The sequence below is a fragment of the Carex rostrata genome, chromosome 22, assembly GCF_964058835.1.
Source record: "Carex rostrata chromosome 22, lpCarRost1.2, whole genome shotgun sequence".
Classification (NCBI taxonomy): Eukaryota; Viridiplantae; Streptophyta; class Magnoliopsida; order Poales; family Cyperaceae; genus Carex; species Carex rostrata.
In genome coordinates, this window is record NC_135939.1 from 6,498,190 (window position 1) to 6,512,774 (window position 14,585).

The 14,585-nt window shown below is 31.6% G+C and overlaps 1 protein-coding gene across 1 annotated transcript; it reads left to right on the forward strand.

The window, feature by feature from the left end:
- The first annotated feature begins 12,325 nt into the window (after positions 1-12,325).
- LOC144574171 (UDP-glucose 6-dehydrogenase 4) lies at positions 12,326-14,585 on the forward strand. The gene is made up of 2 exons (XM_078324055.1): positions 12,326-12,701; positions 13,134-14,585. Exons 1-2 carry the CDS (start codon positions 12,410-12,412, stop codon positions 14,282-14,284), a joined length of 1,443 nt encoding a protein of 480 aa, XP_078180181.1. The 5' UTR covers positions 12,326-12,409; the 3' UTR covers positions 14,285-14,585.

A 14,585-nucleotide genomic window follows, 5' to 3' on the forward strand; every position in this document is an offset into this window, starting at 1 on the left:
AAATGAAATTGATGCACATTAATAACATACGCCACATAATAAAATAAAAACTAACAATTTGATCATACAAGTAATAAACAAATAATTTTCAAAGCTGATATAAAGATATATTCGTTGTTACTATTATTAATAAACAAATTCGTTGTAATGGCATCATTATTCATTTCATAAACTTTATTGACATATAAAATTTGACTAATTGCTGAACCGAAAAAATTAATAACAAGAGAGTCACAAATAATAAAATTTAACAGAGACTGAACCTTGAAACTGATTTCAACTCAAATAACATATGTATTTTATTATTTAGTTTATAGATTCTATCATTCATTCGATTTATTTGTATGAGTGTGTCTATGGCACTGTGTGTGGTACAGGTTGGTCCGTAATACGGATTAATATTTTTATTTTTAAAATTCTAACCGTCAATCCGAACCATTCAACATAATCTCTATATGAATATGTACTTGCAAACCGAATTTTAAATTTTTTAGAGTTTTTTAACTATTTTTTTTTTTTGAGATAGATAGAAAAATCCCTTGATCTAAAAATAGTAAAAAAAAATTCTAAAAGATTGTGATTTTCTACCTATCTTAAAAATAGTAAATAAATTTTCAGATATGAAAACAATGATTTTCTATCTATCTTAGAAAAATATAAAATTCAGTCTGCAAGTATATATTCATATGAAAATCTGATCAACCGTTAGGATTTTGAAAATGAAAATATTGATACATATTACATATCAATCTTTCCTGTGCGTAGTACCATAGACCGGTTCAATAATAGTCATTATTGTTCAATAAATAGATATTTTGGAGCACAAGAAGGATTCAAAGCCCCTCTGTTTGAACGGTCTTCTTGAAAGTTTCAACTAAATTAAAACCGTTCATTTTAATTTCAACTATCTAAATGAATTGTCCAAAATTAATAATAAAGCTGGATTATATTTTATCCGTCCGATCCAAAATAAATACCTCAAATTCCTTGAAACCCCAAAATGTCATTGTTGTTGCTGTTGCTGTTGTTGTTGATGTTGCATTGTCCTATCCTATACTTGTTTGCTTCGATAAAATTATATTTTATATTACAATTTTTTTTATTTTGGTTGAAAGCTTCTTAAGGAATTGTATCGATAAACAAGCTGTTACATAATATTAGTCAACAAATGTTTTTAGAAACATTCAATTGTAAACAAATAAATAAATATATTACTATATTTATATGGTGTTTGATATAATTTCAGCATAGTGAAATTACGCGAAATAACAATTTTAATTTTTTCAACCTGACAGTCTCTGTCAGAATTTTAAATAAATAAATAAATATTTTTTAACCTGGCTTGTTAATTTGTACTGACTTTTTATGATACTTTTTGTCCTTTATTTTTATTTTTTTTAGGGATTGAATCGCCGGGCAGGAATTTCCTGCCCCCAGAGTCACTGTTGGTGGACCCTCTAAATCCTAAACCTCTAAATCCTAAATTCGGTCCCACCCCGCAGTGACTGAGGGGGCAGGATTTTCCTGCACCCCGAGAGCAGGTAATCTGTTTCCTTTTTTTTATACTATGCCAGAAGTAATATCACAGTCTTGGAAGTAAATAAATAAATAAATAGGGGGGAAAACAAGTTTGTAAGGTCAATGCCTCGTGGTTGGAAAAATAAATTTACTGGTGAATTAATCGAGGACCAATAAAATAATCGAAATTTAAATAAGGTCAATGTAACAAGGAATCGTCGCCAATCAAAGAAGCAACTTCCACATGTTGTAAATATTTCGTACGAATTCTTTTATTTTTTTTTTGTCACAAGTAATCGTTTAAACAAAATTAATCAAATAGTCGAAGATTTATATTTGAAAAACCACATGTATCCATATCCTGGGTAAAGATTTTAACAGAACAGTTTCGGCTTCATGCAGCACATGAAAAACCACATGCCTACTTCTAAATTTGAAATTTTATTTTCGATCCAGTACTAATTATTCAGTGTGCCTACTTCTGAAACGATGTAGTGCCTATCTCTAGCTTAAGCTAGTCTGATTCTTGAACTTATTTCTTTCGTGCTTTGCTCGATTTTGAATATATATTTTTTATAACTGTGATGTTCTATTTCGTAAATATAATGAGGGAGAAGAAGAGAATAAGAAATTTCTGACGATGAAACCTATCATTATAATTCTAAGGAAATCAGATGGCAGAACTTTCTGAACATTTTATTATTCAATACATATATTTCAGTTAAATTTTTTATCTAAGTTTTAACTTTAATTTGCTAATTTGCTAAGAACAGTTCCACTTTAAACTATATCAAACGAATTTTTAATTAGTATAGAAAAAAATATTTCAATATGGTGTCAATCAATTTTATCTAAGTTTTAACTTCAATTTGCTAATTTGCTAAGAACAATTCCACTTTAAACTATGTCAAACAAATTTTTAATTAGTATAGAAAAAAATATTTCAATATGGTGTCAATCAATTTTATCTAAGTTTTAACTTCAATTTGCTAATTTGCTAAGAACAATTCCACTTTAAACTATGTCAAATGAATTTTTAATTAGCATAGAAAAAAATATTTCAATATGGTGTCAATCGATTTCATGACTATAATATATTTTTAATAAACATAGTTATGATGATTGAGTTGTAATTGTGTATCCGATAAATTAATAAGTTTGAATCCAATTAGCTACTTAAATCCAATTAGTTCTCTATCTTGACAGAAATTCTGAATCCGCCTCAGAGTGCACGGCGAATATATTATACCGAAATATAATTACCAACACAGCAACACAAAAAAAGGCCTTCTCCTTTGTGATCTACAATTGTATAAACAAACATAATTACTCTCAAGATCTCTCCTTACAATGATACTTTTGAATTTTTACAATATATATTTTTCTCTGATAGAATATTAATGCGTTGCGTATGAGTACGGTTCCATTGCATGTGGGGTCCTCATTCGGTGGCAATGTCACCAACCCTATTTTTGCTCTGCTTCAATTTTATAAAACGAAAAAAGAGAAGAGAGAGAGAAGAAAAGGCAGATGAAAAGTGTGTGGGTTTTTAAGTGTGTCGGTCGATGCGTTCTGTTTCTTTTTTGTCACTCAAAGTAACATCTTACATCTCTCTTGCTTAAACAATAAACACAAAAAAAAGAGGGGAAAATAAATAAATCTCAGTACAACGGTCCCAACTTTTTGTTGGTTTTATATTTAGAATATTCATAGGGTGGTTCTTTGTACTAGATTTTTTTTTTGGAGTGTCTCAGTTACATATATTTATCTCTTTACATAAAAGAAATTTCTAGATCATTTACTCTCAGAATTTTTTTATCTGTTGAAATTATTAAAATCAGACGTACGAAAATAAAAAGAATGTCTTATTTCCAACAAAGATAGAAAGATCAGGTTTGCTGAATTCGATCCAAATATTATAGATCCGACTCAATAATTCTGATTCATTTTTTTTTTTTTTGGAGTTTGGATCCATACCAACCAATTAGAGGAGATTCAAGCTCTAGTCCACAGATGATCTTAGAAAAGCAAAATATTTGAATTTAGACCATTGAGTCAGATCTATATATTTTGAATCGGACTCAATAAGTCAAATTTTTTTATATTTTTTAGAAACAAGACACTCTTTCTATTTATGTATGTCCGAATTTAATAATTTCTCTCTACTGTGATTGACAAAAAATAAAATAAAAATAAAGTCTGTATAAATTTAACCTTATTGATGATTTATAGTTTAATTGATTTCAAGTAATAAATTTGAACCGTAAATCTTTTTCATTCTTTGAGTTTATTTTATATAGTAACAAGATGTTGAAAATTGAATTATTTTTGTTTCATTCATTTTTGAATAATTAACAACCACTTGAGAAAAGAAACTTGGAATAAAATTTTAGAGGAAAATGTTTAGTTCATCAAGTAGATCAAGACCAACAATTTAAGTTTGTCATTTGGGTCTAATACTATAATATTTTGAGTTAAACTCACAAATATTTTTCATAAATTTAAATTTGTACCTATTTTGCCCAATAATAAACATTTTAAGTTAGTAAAGCGTCACTTCCATAGAGTTTGAAGTTGAAATTCAAATAGAGGAGGATTCACATTATTGTTATTTTTCATACCTTTCTCATGCTTTTAGTTTTATTGAACTTTAATAACTCTAAATTTAAATCATTTATAAAACAAAATTATCAGACATAATCTATATTATTTTCTCTATTTGTGCATAAATTTATGATATTTTCAAAATTTTTTTATAGAAATCGATAACTTAAAACATCAACGACCGGAAATTATCTACATCCTCCATGTTAGTCAGAACAAAATTAAGACGGTGTAACTTTTTTGTGTGGATATAAAAATATAGATTATATTTGAAGATTTTATTTAATATTTGAGTTTTAAATATTGAATTATCAAAGTTCTAAAAATAAAATTATATAGCAAAGTGATAAAGATGGAGACATTTAAACTCTTACCATTCATAGATGGTTTTAAGATATACCTTTGTGATTTAATTTTACCAAATCATACTCAACATATAATATTTTTTATATTTGTGCACTAAAAAATTCTAACATCTCACATAAAACAAAGAAACTTAATTCTGACGTTTAAAAGAAAAAAAATCTTTTGTAAAGGAAAAAAAGAAAAGAAATGCTAATATTTGGTCAGATGTCCAAATAGGCAATGCAAAATTGTTTATGGGTAGTTGGAAGCTTTGTTTGGTAGTTTTCAAATTTCAATGCATACAATACAAGTGCACCTAATTTCTTTTGTTTTGGTGATTAAGAAAGAACCACAAAATTGGTTGAAAAGTGATCTCATATGTAGATTTGAAATAAAAATACACAACTTTGAAAATGCCAACTGCAATCAAATAACATGAAATCATGATTATTACCAACTGTGTGTACTATACACTTTTATTCTTTGTCATTATTTTCTGCTAATATGATCAAAATGATTAGATTTTTTTATAGAAAAAGATCTCTGCATGTGCGTTGGTGGATGATTGTTGGAGTGTAAAGTGTGGAGCTCACTACTGACTGTTTCAGATTCGTTTGAATCTTTTTGAAGAACTTTATCAACTGAGTTAGATTGATTTAAAACTTAGAAACAAAGGGAAATGATAAAATAATTATGTCGACCATAGATTATGACAATAGTTCCCATCAGTTGTGGTGCTCATGATCATAGTCAGGATTTTTATCAACTTATTATAAATCTTAATTTATTTGATCAAAATATCATTATTATTTAAAGTTCAGGAGTAGGCTGCTTACCCCTTTTCTATCTGAATCTGTATCCTCTCAGGTATTGCAGAAGATTACTCTTACTTTATGGTTTGAGATTAAATCTCAACTGGTTTGGAATTCAGGTTACCATGGATGGCAGTATTATTGGGCTTTGAGATTCGTGCCAAGTTAAAAAGAATGGTCCAGATCTAGTAATTGTAAAAGATTCCCTTATCAGGTATTTGACAGGATGTGATTTCTATCTGGGTGTCAAGTATTTGGAAGATTTGATAAGATGTGAGAATTAATTTTTGGTCTAATGGTAAATACACATGATCTCTATGCGAGAAGTTATGGGTTTGAAACTCAGATGGAAAAAATCATTTGTTGTAATAATAAGGATATTAAATAACTAGGTGGTTTGACCTCCAACCTATACTAAAAAAAAGGTTTGATAAGCTCTCTTATGGGATCAATTAAATAGTAAGGGGTTAGCTAAAATAATTAGTAGGATGAGACGAATTATTTGAATAAGACATAATTTTGAATATTAAGTATATTTTTATCTCAAAAAAAAAGTATATTTTTTATAAGTTTTCTGAAAAAAAAAATAGAAATAGAAGAAGAAAATTTCTAGGGCAGGCATTTTTATTTTTTAAGATTTGAAGCTCAAGTAAACTTTTATGTATTTTGAAGAAAGGTACAAATATAAAAGTGTTATACTTAATAATTTTTTTCATTAAAAATAGAGATTATGAAGATGGAGAATTTTTATCTGTAGAAAATATTAAAAAAAGTAGAGAGAGAAATAGAAAGATTACTGTTAGAATTTTATAAGTAGAAAAATCGGTAAAATTTATACCTATCAAAAAAATATGTTAAGTTTTGATCGGTAAAAATTTTACCGATCCAAACTGATTTTTTTTCTTTGACAGAGCTTTTTATACAATAAAAAGTGGAGCCCACACTATTTAATTAATATAAAAACTGATTTGTGCCATCATTTTCATCAGAAGTTACAATATGGGCTCAACTTTTGTATCTATATGAATAAAAAAATAAAATATAAAGTTTAGATCGGTACACATTTTATCGGTCTTTCTGTACATAACAAAACAAGCACACTCTTTATGTTTCTCTCATTACTTTTTTAATAATTTCTACCAATAAAAAATCCTGCTGAAGATGTTTGGATAGCTTAAATCAATCTAAAGAAACACCTCTCTTGCTTGATTGATTGGATTGGAGAGAAGGAAAAAGGAGGATTTATGCAATTTCGAAACAAAGTTGTTTATGCATCTCTTGATTTGATTGATTGGATAGTAGAACTAGAGTGTTTTTATGTTCAATAAGTTTTTTTTTTGCAGCAAGTTCAACTTCAAAATCTATTGGATTGACTTCAAATTATGAATCTATACCGTTAGAACTGATATCCTTTATGAATTATACGTTTACATGTTAAATTTATAAATTTTCGAATTAATTTAGTATAAAAAAATAAACGTATTATAAATAACTTAAAAACCTTCTAATTTTACTGCTTGATTTTATACTAAATTAATTCGAGAAATTATAAATTTCACATACAAACGCATCACTGGTGAAATAAATCAATTTCAGTAGTTTGAATTTGTCATTTAAAATCATTCTAATAGATTTTTATCCATTTAATTCTCCTTTTATTAATATATAAAATTAGAGTAGGTCGTCTTTTATTCGCAAAAAAATTCTTAATTAGTAACATATCATACGATATATCTCATTAGAGAGATGACATACTACAATTTTATGAGTCGGATTCACGACTGTGGGATTGTTCTCTGCCCCCGCCGGAGTGGAGAGACAGAAGTCTTGAGAATACAGATAAGGTCACGGTGAGAGATGAAAGTCATATACATGTATTATTGAGAGATAGAATCAAGAAAAATAGATGATTTTCTTTTTTTCTAAAAATAAGGAGGAAAAAAGAATTTGTTTAGTTATTATAGAAGAAAAAGTCCAGAAGGAAGAAGAAAAAAACCCCGGAATTTCGCCGCCTCGGAAGGAGCATGACCTAATATAATATTTGAATTGAAATACATCATGATGTGATTTAAACATGCATGAATCAAGTCCAGGAATTGGATTCAATTAGAAGAATTTGGTTTCCAGGTCCCATTCACAAAAGTAGTTTCCTACTGAATTATTAATTCCTCCTCTGTATAGTAAATAATAATAATAATAATAATAATAATAATATAAGGTGAAAGTTGCTATTGGGACCTTTCTTCACAGACAAACAGGGGCTAAATTATATGGTTTGGTGGGTCTATCAATTGCTGTCAATTATTAATTTGAAAATAGGCCGTTTATTGTTTGTTATGCCTAGGGTTGGTAAACCATGATTGAAACATTTTCTTGTTTATGAAATAAATGTGTGATGCTTACTTACTGCTTGTCATACTTTTCCAGTTTTAAGTTATTTTCTTTCTTCTTAAATGTATATGTGTGATTTTATATATATAACTTTCAAATCAGCGGTTGAAGGCTGAACTGATGGCTAAATTTTCTACCTGATTTGCTAACAGAGTTGGAATAGATTGAGCATAACAAATAAACTAAGCAGCTTCTTATTTTAAAATTCCTTACTGAAATGTAAATAAACCTTTATTTTCATACCTACTTTTATTTTTCAAAAACTTTGTAAAATTGACATCACTAGTGTCTCATATATGAAATCTGAGAGTTTAACTCCTACATTTCTCATTAAAAAAAATATATAACTTTCAAGTCATCTCTGTACAACAATATACACAACCAGTTGTCAAAGCGCTCCAAAAAAATAAGGAAAAAAGAAATATGTATAAAGAAACATGCTTTAAAAAAATATATTTCCAATATATATTTTCATAACTTATTTCAATTCAAAATATGTTTTGAGAAAAATAAAGGATAATTGTTCTTTTATAAAATTGCTGTACGAAAATTTTATTTTTGAAGTCTCATTTGTGAGAATTTGATAAGTTTGGAATAACTGGAAATAAAATTATTTTTTTAAAAGGTTATAACTTCCCCTCCCAAACTGAAATCATAAATTAAAGAACTCAACTTCCTCTAAAAAAAATAGCAATAAATTTGAACCGCTGGATCAAAAACCATTCACACATCATAATGAGAATGAAAGGCATAGATTGAACTGATTGCCTTGAATAGAATTGTGCTTTACTTATTCCATGACACACTATCCCCAGTCAACCTAATATACTAATATTATATTATGATAATTGTATTGAGGCCTCTCTAGTTGGCAACCTGTTACTATTAATTAAATAGCAGCCATGTTCCCAATAAGATGTACTTTATTACCGGAGTAGTTAATTGACTACTAATTAGAAGAAAAATACAGGTTGTTCACTCACTTAATTGTGTCCACTCAATTCTCCATTATTTATTTATTTTTTGTATTTTATATTTAAATTTAAAATACAAAGTTATTAATCATTATAGATTACCTATTTTATATATTTATATACATTTATATAAATAATGATTCAACATGTATATACATCACTTGTGAAATATATTGGTTTAAAAAATTTGAATGTTTCGTTTGAATTAATCAGATAGATTTTGAAGTTAAACTCACTCAGCTCTTTTGAGAAGCCTAGCACACACTAGCATCATTCTTAATAATTTATGTATTTTATTTAAAATATATTTAATTATAAGAGTAGAACTATGGTGTTTTTCAGCCCATCAAGTTCTTTGACGAGCTTAACTCTGAAAACCATTGAATTAATTGTAAATGACACATAATTCTACTCTAATTAAGTAACTATAATTAACAAATAAAAATAGAAAAAAAAATGTTGGACTCTTTAATAAGTGAACTCTAATTAGAATATGTATATTTTAGTCTTCAAAACCACACAGTCATCGCCAACGGGTCTAATTTACAGTACACAGTATTGTCTTATTTTCATTAGTAAGAGTATTTGATGTGTTGTGGGTCTCTGGCACTAGACCCCACATGCCTTGCTTGACTCGTTACATGATACGCTATATATATTTAATGATACAGTAAATCAAATGCTGGACCAAACTGTTGACTTCTTCAACTGCCAGTGACTGAGACACTGATCTAATTAATTACTTCTGTCCATGTCAAATTTAATTATTTACTTCTGTTCCATATCAAATTAATTACTATAAAACACACACACACGCACACACAAACCTTTTGAAAGTCAAGTTTAAGGAAAAAAAAATACTCCCGTCCATATCAAATTAATTACTACGAAGCTGACAGTAATTAAAGGTTAAAACAATAGGCTTCTCCCTCCCTCTCTCTCTCTCTACATTGCTTGTATTTCATTTATTTACTAAAATAAAAAAGGAAATAAAATTGAAGCCTTCAGAGCTTAATTTTTTTTTTTTTTTTTACAAAAAGGAAATATATAGGGAGTTGGACTATAGTGCTTCATGAAGTAAAGCGAGTGCTTTATTTTATATTTATATTTTGTGATTTTAAAGTTTAAAACATCAATTTAAACCATTCAAGTTGATCTCCATATTAAATTATACTTGGAGACTGAATTTCACATTTTCTGAATTTTTTTTAATTACCGATATTTTATGGTCCACAATTTTTTTAAAAAGGTGATTTTAAAAAATTCTAAAAAAAACAACAAAAGGTTTATAGAAAGGTAAAATTTGGTCTCCAAACATATTTAATATGGATATCAACTTGAACAATTCGGATCGATATTTTGAACTTTAAAATTGCAAAATATAAATGTGAAATAAAACACTCTTTAGTTCATAAAACACCGTAGTCCAACTCAATATACATGTTTTATAGAGCTTGATTTTTGTTGCATATATATTGAGCATGTACTTTGTTCTCTCTCTTTTCTTATTTGAGAAAAAGTAATTTGCTCTCTTGTTTGGTGGATCGTTACATAACAAAGAGGACAATTTTTCTTAATAGTACTTCAAATATAGCTTGTTCATAAATTGATAAGAATATATTTTTTTTTCAACCAAGTAATTAGAACACTAGAAAAAAAGTACAATCTAACTGTAAAAAAATTAGGATAGTAAATTTCTTTTGTTCCATTTAAAGTGTGCTTCAAAATCAGAAAAAAAAATAATTTATTAAAAGAAAGAAAGGGGACTCGTTCCCTTCTGTTCCGCTCCCTCTCCGATTCTTCCTTTTGATTTCGTGGTCTCTCACCTCCACACAATGAATTCGTCGTTCCCTCTCTCTGCATCTCCCCGTCTGGAGCATAGTCTTAGGAAAAATTAAGAGCAGCGGAACTCCGCAACAGCCTCGAGGATATCGCCTTGGCGATATTTGAGGCGACTCAAAATTGTAGTTTTGAGAGTCGATCAATTTGCTCAGTCTTCCGCTGTCCGCCCTTCCCTCCTTCCGTTCCAGTTGCATCGTCTATCTTCTCATTCGAGTGGTGTTATCGCTCCTCGCTCCGCCTCGTCTATTAGAGCATGTGCTTCCGTCTCGCTTAACGGATCTGGTCACTGCTCTTCATTCCTTTCGACTCTCCGGGTTCGGATGGAGGTGATGTGAATTCGCTTCACATCTTCTCTAGTCTGTACAATATATATAAATAAGGTACATGTTTTATGGTTAATGACGATGATGATGATGTTGCACTACCGTTGTCTCCTTCTTCTCCTCCCTTCTTCCTATCTCCTTTCTCTATGTTTTCTGCTAAATAATTCAGGCACAAACCTCATTTGAGCACGAAGGCTCGCCTAGATGCCCCTGTCTCGTCTCGATTACAACAACACTGTTTTATGCTAACGACAAGAAATTATGCAGACTCACAACCTACCAATCTGAGCACAAGCACAGAAAATCCGGAAGGCTCAATATCTACTTATCTGAGCGCAGAAACTTTTGGTTCTGCTTTCTTTTTCTAATTTTTCTTGTCTACTATTGTAAAGGGGTTTTAGTTGTAATATTTAATATATTGGTACAGATGTTATATATATTGGTACAAAGCACAGAAAATCCTGCAGGCTCAATATCTACTTATTTGAGCGCAGAAACTTTTGGTTTTGGTTTTTTTTTTTTTTTCTGATTTTTTTTGTCTACTATTGTAAAGGGGTATTAGTTGTAATATTTAATGTATTGGTACAGATGTTATATATATTGATACAAAACTACATATAATTGGTTTGTCCTGATTAATGAAAATACCTACAGTTTTAAATTAAAAATAAATAAATTAAGAGCAGCGTCTGATAAAATAATAGTAGTAACAGTAATAGTAACAGTAATAGTAATAATAATAATAATAATAATAAAAAATAAAGAAACAAATAAAAAAATTAGGAGAAGAAAAGGGAAAAAGGTTTGCTTGAAAACGTGTTAATAGATGAGAATTGAGAAGAGAGCAGCGAAGCATGTGGGCTTTCAGACTATCACGCTGACCGACCGACCTTCAATCCTTGCTTCCTAGTTCCTACCCCAGCACCCTTTTTTCTCGTACCCCCTGACAAATATTTAATTTTAAGCGCGTATTAATCAGCAAAACTGTAAAATATCCCTCCAAACACTGCTTTTCTTTTCTTCTCTCGGGTATTTATAGAGATACCCCTTGCCACCTTCTCTTCCATTCACAAGTAACCCCCTCTCTCTCTCTCTCTCTCTCTCTCTCTCTCTCTCTCTACAATCTCTTTCTAGCTCCAAATTTGGATCTGAAACAACTTCCAGGTAATTTTTACAGCTTTCTGTATCAAATATGCATTGAGTACTATATATGTTCTTACTTGGATCTTTTCTTTTTATGGTTTCTTGGGATGGTCTGGCCTTTGTTTTAGGCAAATTCTAAACTAAGCCAGTTATGTTGGGCATTTACTTGATTAAGATGCTCAATTAGATCACTTAAAGTTCTGATCACTCTAGTTATGTTTAGAACACAAAGTTGTGTCAGATCTCACTAATTCATTTTACTTTATTTGCCTTTTAGTATCAGATCTCACTCATGTTAAAGATTTCAGATTATTCTCAGTTCTAAAATTTTAATCTGTCAGTTAAATTGGGATGATCCTGCAATCATTCACTTCACATCTTATTTTCTTTTGCTTTTTGTTAAAAACACAAATTTTTCTTTATCTGTCAGGTGACATCAGAAAGTGAAACAGCAAAAATGGTTAAGATATGTTGCATTGGGGCGGGGTACGTGGGCGGGCCCACAATGGCAATGATAGCACTGAAGTGCCCTGAGATAGAAGTGGCGGTGGTTGACATATCAACTGCGCGAATTGCTGCATGGAACAGTGATGTGCTCCCGATCTATGAACCAGGTTTGGATGAGGTTGTCAAGGAGTGCCGCGACCGTAACCTCTTCTTCAGCACCGATGTCGAGAAGCACGTAGCTGAGGCCGATATCATCTTTGTTTCCGTTAATACCCCTACCAAGACCCGTGGTCTCGGTGCAGGTAATAGCTTGATGAAACATTACTGGTTTTATACCAGTGGCGTCTGTACATACTGGTACTTTACCAACTGATATAGCACCAAACCAGAAATAATAAGAGAAAGAATAGAAGTTTGTAGTGAAAGGTTTTTTGGGTAGAAAAACCAGCATGGACATGGTTTCATACATCAATCAGATCTGGTCCGTACACTATCAGTACCAATTAATATGCATTGTACCATTGCCAAAGTCAAATTCAGTGTTTTTTTCTTAATATTGTAGTCATATCTAGTACTAAGCACTATGTCATCGTGGTTACAGATTTACAGATATGACTGAAGTAATACCAGTATTGGTATTGTGCTCGTATCAGTTCCGGTACCAATAACAGTACTAGTACCAGTTGCATGAAATTTCTATATCTAATCTGGTATAAACTATAATTGTACGACAGGTAAGGCTGCCGACCTGACATACTGGGAAAGCGCTGCACGCATGATTGCTGATGTGTCAAAGTCTGACAAAATCGTGGTCGAGAAGTCAACAGTGCCTGTTAAGACCGCAGAGGCGATCGAGAAGATCCTGACACATAACAGCAAGGGCATCAAGTATCAGATCCTCTCCAACCCTGAGTTCCTTGCCGAGGGCACGGCAATGGATGACCTCCGTGCACCTGATCGTGTACTGATTGGTGGTCGGGAGACTACCGAAGGTAGAAAAGCTGTGCAAGCCTTGAAGGAGGTGTATGCACACTGGGTCCCAGAAGACAGAATTATCACCACCAACCTTTGGTCGGCCGAGCTATCTAAGCTTGCTGCCAATGCTTTCCTCGCACAGAGGATCTCCTCTGTCAATGCCATGTCAGCACTCTGTGAGGCGACTGGTGCCAATGTGACAGAGGTGGCATACGCAGTGGGAAAGGACTCACGTATCGGGCCCAAGTTTTTGAACTCGAGTGTCGGATTTGGTGGTTCGTGTTTCCAGAAGGATATTTTGAATTTGGTGTACATTTGCGAGTGCAATGGTTTGCCTGAGGTGGCCAACTATTGGAAGCAGGTGATCAAGATCAATGATTACCAGAAGAGCCGCTTTGTTAACCGAGTTGTGTCGTCCATGTTCAATACCGTGGCTAATAAGAAGATTGCAATTTTAGGATTTGCATTCAAGAAGGATACCGGTGATACAAGGGAGACACCGGCCATTGATGTGTGCAAGGGTTTGTTGGGAGACAAGGCATCGATTAGCATTTATGACCCACAAGTGACTGAGGATCAAATCCAGCGTGACCTCGCCATGAATAAGTTCGATTGGGACCACCCAATCCACATGCAACCAGTAAGTCCGACTGCAGTGAAGCAGGTGAGTGTGACATGGGATGCGTATGAGGCTGCCAAGGGGGCCCACGGGGTGTGCATTTTGACTGAGTGGGACGAGTTCAAGAAGTTGGATTACAAGAAGATCTTCGACAGTATGCAGAAGCCAGCATATGTTTTTGATGGGAGAAATGTGGTCGATGCAGAGAAGCTCAGAGAGATTGGTTTTATTGTGTATTCGATCGGGAAGCCGCTTGACAAGTGGCTCAAGGACATGCCAGCTGTTTGTTAAATGGAGAGGATCATGCAAAGCTACAAATGGATGAAGTGAGAGGGAATAATAATTTGTTTTGTTGACAATTCTTTTTATTGTTTTCTTGATAGTGGTTTTGGGTCGGGTTGGGGCCGGGTCTCTATAGAAGCCGTTTTTTCATTTTAGCTACTCAAAAGTGTTTTGTTCCAGAGTTGGTATCTGTTTGTAGTCGGTATGCCGAACCGACCTTTTGTTGTATTCTTGTTGTTACTTTGAACTCTCTGTTCTTCAACTTTCAGTGTACCATGTCTTCCATAAATATAAATTAAGTTTCATGATA

What these genes read in the sequence shown, in the direction of transcription:
- LOC144574171 (XM_078324055.1), top strand. Translation starts at nt 12,410, where the DNA reads ATGGTTAAGATATGTTGCATTGGGGCGGGGTACGTGGGCGGGCCCACA. An exon ending in GACCCGTGGTCTCGGTGCAG is followed by an intron (nt 12,702 to 13,133) that starts GTAATAGCTTGA and finishes ATTGTACGACAG; the next exon opens with GTAAGGCTGCCGACCTGACA.